At 59.9% G+C, this 6967-nt stretch overlaps 1 protein-coding gene across 2 annotated transcripts in view; it reads left to right on the top strand.

Annotated features, from left to right (window-relative positions):
* The window catches only part of LOC113217723 (uncharacterized), a 124506-nt gene that overhangs the window by 44230 nt on the left and 73309 nt on the right, over positions 1-6967 (top strand). For both annotated transcript variants that reach the window (XM_052269205.1, XM_052269206.1), the window contains exon 2: positions 1108-1249. In XM_052269205.1, coding sequence (XP_052125165.1) covers positions 1108-1249 — 142 coding nt within the window. The remainder of the gene's footprint in view (positions 1-1107; positions 1250-6967) is intronic.

Genomic DNA, 6967 nt, shown 5'->3' with positions numbered 1-6967 from the left:
GGCCTACCGACCCGTTTCGACATTCCACGGAGACGAAGAATTTCAGAGGATTCTCTCTGTGATCTTGCGTTGCGTTGCGTTGCGTTGCGTTGCGTTGCGTTGCGCATTGCAACACAAACTGTTTCTCAGAATTGTTTGACGCCGACGAGAGGCAGCGCAGCAGCAGGCTGGGCTCGCATCATACTGTAGGAAATCAGAGTGGAGTTTGGAACCAACTTCGGCGCCACTTGTACCCTGTTTCTCGTGTTGAGTGCGTGAGTACAGCGCAACATAACCCTGATTTTTTGTGTGCGGCGGTGCTGCGGTAGATTTTGAGAATTTCAGGAGCAGATGACGTCAGCGAACTTTTTTTGTTTTCGTGTACAGTGAAGTTGGTAGTCTGGTCGTCTCTCCTTCTCCGATGCTGCCCCTTCCTAACTACCTCCTCTTACACCGGGTACTCGGCTCCTAAACAGCCCCCGGGTGGTATGGACTTTGCCCGCTCCCAACTCGGCCAAACTTAGGGCGACAGGTGCGGAATTTTATCTGGTCGCTGTGCGATGCGGAGATTTAAGCAGGACCCCGCATTAAAACTCAGCTGTTTGCACGATATTCTTCCTTCTCTTTCGGCCCGATTATCAAGTTGTGCTCCGTGTGCATTTTACCCTCCTTTTTAGTTGTCTTGCCGTTTCGGCCCCTACGCGTCGTATCAGCTGATGGCTATCACCGATCCAGTTCACTCCGGGCAGAAGAGGTCGGTTAAATGCACCACTTACGGGGAATTGAAATGCAGTGGATTGGATTGGTGGCCCCACTTTGCCTGATAGCCCCCGTCGGTCACATAAACCGTTCCGAACAGCGCCACGCTGAGCGACGCGCGGCTAGAACTCCGCACTCGCCCCAGCCAGCCCCTTCTGCCAAAGTTGCAGGAGGAAGTAAGTGCCTCGTCTGATGTGAAAATAATGTCATGTATTTATGAGCCTTGCACGGACCCGTATCACCATAACTTAGTTCCATGACAGCAAAAAAACAAGTGGCAAATAATTTCTATTTGACGGACGGTGCTGTATGTCACAAAATTGGACGCTTGATGTGCTTGTTCTGACCGAGTGTCTTTCTTGTTTGCAGCGGAGTGCTCCTTCCCGCCGCAGTGGCACGGCCGCTGGTTCCAGTCGGGCGTGCCCAAGCTCATCTCCATCTCGGGCAGCGACTTTGAGACCAAGGGCGGCTGCGTGCAGAACGAGAAGGACAAGTACCTCATCGAGGACAGGTGAGTCGAGCTAGTTACTCAGCGACACGTCGCACCCGGGCGGCCGGGCGGGCCGGGCGGTCCTCACCCTCGTCGGGGAATATGAGGCATATCAAGAGGAGGTCCCCAGGGCTCGGCTCGTCGCGGCAAAGGGGAGAGGGGTTTCGGATTCCGCCACGCGCCGCTCGTCCGTGCCTAGTGCCTCCCGGCGGCGGGGCGGGCCAGTGCAAGCCTCCAAAGCGCTTGTAATTAAAGTCAGGCCCAAGCTCGGCTTTCCCTCGAACCTCCTCCCCGGACGCCCCACTCCTTGGCCTCGGGTCCGCAAGGGTCCTGCCCGTGCACATCACTCGTCCTTGCCCTCTCAGAACGCCCTGCCCCGCGCCACACCCGAACAAGCGCCGCGCGCCTCACCCTCACCTTTTTGAACTCGGCGTTCTATGTAAATGAAAAAAGCCACAAAAAACGAACGAACAATTGCACCCCACACACTCTCTCTCACACACAACAAACCCTGGCTTCCCTTTTTTTTGCTCCCCTAGGCGCCGCATCCGGCCGCACCCCTTCTACCACCCTTCTGGGCTAATTCTGCTGTATGCGGCGGGGTGAGGCGGGGCGGGGCGGGGCGGGGCGGGGCGTGCTGCGGGGCTACCTTAGCCGATCTCACGCTCAGCAGATTGCGTCCCGGTCGGCCGGGGTGCGGCCCGGGTGAGCAGGGTGGAGGTGGTGGTGGGGTGGGGTGGCAAAAAAGCTATCCCTCTAGCGCAGCCGGCTCCCTGCAGCGGGGGAGGAGGTCTAGGGGCCTAAGTGCCTGGCTAGTGGAGACGCCCAACCCCCGCTCCGCCCCCCGGCGCGCCTCAGCGCTTCCGCAATCGCCGTTTTTGCAGCGGTTCTCCGACGCTACACCACCGCCACGCGGCCGAGGGGATGGGCCGGCTGCCCTCCCCCCCCCTTCCTCTCTCGTCCCCCGTGCCGCCCTCTTGGGCTACTCCCCTCCACGCCGGTCTTTCCCCAACCCATCCTCGGCGCCCCACCCAACTCTCACACATTCGCTTTGCAGGCGCGAAAACCCGAGCAGATGAGGCGCCGACGCTGCGCACGACTCACTTCATTGCGGCGGAGAGAATTGCTTTGCCCTCGTCTGAACTTTCTGAAATGGATATTTTTGTTGGCGTTGTGTCGGGCCGGTGACGTGGCCCGAAAGATATTATCAGTTGTAACTGTCACTCTGATAACATTTGCCCCTTGATTACAAACGTTACAGCTTCCGCGAGGGGAGGGAGGGGGGATAATTTTCTATTCACTGCGTCTTTAAACGTCCCCTAGTCCCCCAAACCATTATTTTTCGGATGTGCCCAGATTTATAGGGAAAAAAAAAGAGTTTCCCAAGCCACCAGTTTTTATTTTTTGGTCTTCCGTTTTTATTTATTTCTCCGGTCGGGCGCGGACTTTTGACATAACTCATACCTACCGCGGCAGCAGCGCGGGGCATAAATACACAAAGCAGTGCTCGGGGCTGCGTCTCGAACAGCGGCGCGCTGACGCGGGCTGACGCGGGCTGACGAGGAGCCGCCTCGCACGCAGCCCGGCCTGTTTCACTCTGTCACTGCGCCCCGTCGCGTTTTTATTTGAATCCGTTGACGGGAGTCATTGAATTGGCGGTCGCGGGGTGTGGCGTGGCGTGGTGGGTGTGTCAGGGCGGGGCGGGGCGGGGCGGGGCGGGGTGGCGCGCCCGGGGCTGTGGATGGCGCCATTGAGCGGCTTCCGCCGTACTCATTACGAGTGATAAACGCCACGGTGAGCTCGCCCGGTCCACCCCCCCTCCCCCCTCCTCCCGCGCGTTCTATTCGCTTTTGAAAAGAGAAAATGAACGCTTTCTGAACGCTGACTGGCCCTGCCCGCACGGCGAACGGCACGGCACGGCCGGCCGCGCACGGGGAGGACGGACGGACGGAAGGACGGGCGGTGAGTGAGCGCCCCAAAGTGGCAGCAATGGCGGGAAAATTGAAAGCAAACAGAACAATGAGGGCGCCGGAAACACGTACGGGCGAATGCGCGCGCCGGAGTGCTTCCTCTGTGTGTGTCCGCTAGAGGAACAAAGACAGGACGATGGGGCCCCCAAGGAATTACAGTCTCTGATATGGCTACTTTTGTGTAAAGCCCTTGTCACGATTTCTTTACGCTGAACTTCAAAGTCAATGAAAATGATGCAGAAAAAAGCCCCATCATTTGCAGAGTAAGTGCAGTGTGTGTCCTTCTCGGTCTTCCAACTGACCAAATTCCGACGGACATTTCGTATGCCTGTTAAGCTAACATTCGCTTAAGTCCGTGGGCTCCTGTTGGGTAAGCAGTCCCGTCACACAAGCGTGTTCGCCGCGCTGCCTACCCGTCCTCCGTCAGGCGCCCAATGCCGCCTGTGGGTAAGCAGTCCCGTCACACAAGCGTGTTCGCCGCGCTGCCTACCCGTCCTCCGTCAGGCGCCCAATGCCGCCTGTGGGTAAGCAGTCCCGTCACACAAGCGTGTTCGCCGCGCTGCCTACCCGTCCTCCGTCAGGCGCCCGATGCCGCCTGTGGGTAAGCAGTCCCGTCACACAAGCGTGTTCGCCGCGCTGCCTACTCTTCCTTCGTCAGGCGCTCGATGCGGCTTTTGGATAAGCAGTCCCGTCACACAAGCGTATTCACATCATTGCCTGCCCGTCGTACGTGTTGGGGTGAGGGCGTCAGTTCTGTGTGTCTACGTGTAGCAGATTTATAAACACTCCCAATTTATAACGAAAGAATGTTTTAGAGAATGATGGGCCGCTGTCGTAGTGTTCTTGGTTGTCAATCAACCGTAATTAACAAGAGTGCAATTCCAGGTTGATGTTGATGCGTCGTGCTGGACCGTTATAGTGCGACCAGCGAGTGCGGCTGACGGCCAGCTGACACGCATGCGTAATAGTGTTGTGCAGTGGTGTCTCTGAAAGGAGAGAAACAGACGCGTACAGCAAGTTTGTGTGTGTGCGAATGAGGGGGGGAGGGCGATAGAGAGAGAGTGAGTAGTGGAGAGGGAGAGGGGAGGTACAACGTGCGAGAAGGAAAGAACGCTGGTGGATGGACGTCGTGCTATCGCAGTGACTTGCTCCATTCCGGAATGAATAATTCAGTGGCGTTAATTCATTACGACGAATTATATTCCGCCGCTGCAGGCCCTGATGTGTTCCACGCACGGTACGGGGAGCCGCCGCCCGGCCCGCCGGGCCCGCCCCTTCCTGCGGTGGCGTGGCGCGGCGTGGCTCGGCGTGGCGCAGCTTTATGGGCCCATGGCCGCGGCGTTACTGTCATGCTCATTTTTACTTCTTGCCTCGCTGGATGTCCATATGCCGAGTGCAAAATGCTGCTGTACAGAGAGAGCAGAACGAGCGGGTCGGCTGCGGCCTCCCCGGGGGGCTGTCTGCTGCGGGCCGCGCGCGCGCTGTCCGTCCAGGATGTCCCCGCGCAAAGTAGAGATGCCATGCAAACGGTAGCCGGGGGGAAACGTGTCCGTCGAGGGCACCATCCTGGAATTCTACGCGAACACACAAACAAAACTATACAAAAGCAAGAAAAACCACACCCGTCGTCTGGCCGTCGCGCGCGTTCCGTAGAAGAGCAAAAGTATGCGACGGGAGGCTCTGCGCTGCTACGGGCGTGGCTCAGAAGGTGGGGGTGGGGTGGCCGCACCATGCTCACCATACTCAGAGAGCGCCGCTCACGGCTCCGCATGCCAGGCGGAATTGTTTTGACGTTGCAAGTCCGCGGTGGGAGCGCGTTAGAGGAGGCGTTCCCCGCTCCATTCCGCTGCAGCTGGTGTGTGTGTGTGTGTGTGGGTGGGTGTGTGTGTGTGTGTGTGTGTGTGTGTGTGTGTGTGTGTGTGAGATTGTGTGCGCCGCTCGGAATGTGCGCGGGGCTGCTATGAGGCTGCTGCTGCTGCCGCGGGACTGCGGAAGCTCAAGGGGTGAAAAAAAAACGAGGGGCTGAGCTGCGTAGATTCATTACGTTGGCTCCCTTTTTTAAAGCTCTAAACGCTTTCCTCGTTTCTCTCTCTCTCTCTTTCTCTCTCTGGCTGTCCCCAACCTCCTCACACACATTTTCTAACATAAGCGCACACTTCAACGCGTCCTCTCTGCGCTCCACACTCATGCTTGCTTGTTTTCCCTTATTCCCTGCCCCCCCCTCTCTCTCTCTCTCTCTCTCTCTCTCTCTCTCTCTCTCTCTCTCTCTCTCGTTCCATCTTGGCGGAGTGTATCCCAGCGATGCTCAGGTCGCTGTCAGAGCGGGCGGTGTGCGGACAGGTCTGTATCGTGGCACGGGTGGGAAGGGGGTGATGGGAAGGGGACTGGCGCGCTGATGTGAATCGCAAGACAGGAGCCGTGCGTTTGCAGTGGGAGGATCGAATGCCGGGGGCCGGGAGGTGAAGGTGGGTGGGGGTGGGGAGGAAGGGGCTGAGGGAGGGGGCATCGGCCTGGAGATACGGGCCCTCCGAGGGGCCGGGGAGGGGGTTGGGGGGTTGTGGACCAGGAAGGGAGGGGCTGCGGCCTGCGCTGGCCGGCTTCTGACGGATGGCAGGCATTAGTCTCCAAGAACACGCCCGCTCCGGACGGTGGGGCGGGGCGGGGGCGCTGTGGGCGTTCCAGTGTGAGCCACGTCCTCACTCGGACCGCAAATGACCACTTGGTGACGCTAGCCAGCTATTTATTTGGATGGGCTGCGGCCCCGGTGAACGATGGCCTTCGTTTGAGCCGGTGGCGTGACGTGGAGCGGCGGGGGCGCGTTGGCGGGGCCCCCCCGAGGGCGAGACTTTGGTGAGACGGCCGCTGTCTCGTTAGCCGCGCGTCAGTCCATTGCCTTGAATAGTCGCGGCCGTGGCGCCCAACCAGCGATACAGAGCCCCAGCCCGACGCTTACATTATGGTATGTCCGCTGCTGGCGCTCGTGGCCCTGGCCACCGCGGCGGTCAGGAGCAGGGCCACCCCCGCGGCCCGCCGGCCTGGCCCGCCCCGCCCCTGGCACGCCCGCAGACGCCGCACGCCGTACGTTTCTCCCCCCCAACGTAATTATTTCCCTTCCCTCGCGCGGTTAAACAGTCGCGACCCTTAACTTCCATAAGTCAAAAAAAGCCGGCGTCGACACTGACAGCTCGGCTCGCTGTGCGGCGCCGCGCGGCCGGGGCTGAGGGGCGGCGGCGGCAGCTTTGTAAGAAGCAAGCGTATTAGCCTGCTGGGGTTGGCGCGGAGGCGGAGGTGGCCCGCGTCCCGGGCGAGGCGTGGCGGCGTGTGGCGTTGTCGGAGGTGTTATCCCCACAAAGTCTCTCTCTCCCTCCCTCCCGCCCCTTTCTCCATCTCGCTCTATTTCCTTCCCTATCTTGCCTCTCCCCCGTCTCCCCCTCTTTCTCTTTCTCCCCCTCACCAGCCGTGTTCATGGTGGCACTGGCGGCGGCGGTGCGGAGGAGGTGGAGGAGGAGGTGGTGGTGGTAATTGTTAATAAAGTACCACCTCGTGAGGGCGACCCGGCCGCTGCGCGGTGCGGCGTGGCGTGGCGTGGCGTGGCGCGGGGCGTAGCGACCCTTTGCGACCCCTCCCTCCCCTCCCTCTCTTATCTCTTACTCCTTACTTCTCATCCCGTACGTGGATGCCCGCCCCCGGCTCGCCCTCGGGCTGTGTTGGGCCAGGTCGCTGTGTCCTCCTCCTTGGCAAACTTGTTTGGTCGCCAACCTCCCTGCCC

This window comes from Frankliniella occidentalis, unplaced genomic scaffold (genome assembly GCF_000697945.3).
Source record: "Frankliniella occidentalis isolate FOCC.00 unplaced genomic scaffold, Focc_3.1 Scaffold85, whole genome shotgun sequence".
NCBI lineage: Eukaryota > Metazoa > Arthropoda > Insecta > Thysanoptera > Thripidae > Frankliniella > Frankliniella occidentalis.
The sequence above is the reverse complement of the archived record's forward strand: the minus strand, read 5'-3'. Positions and strand labels throughout refer to the sequence as shown.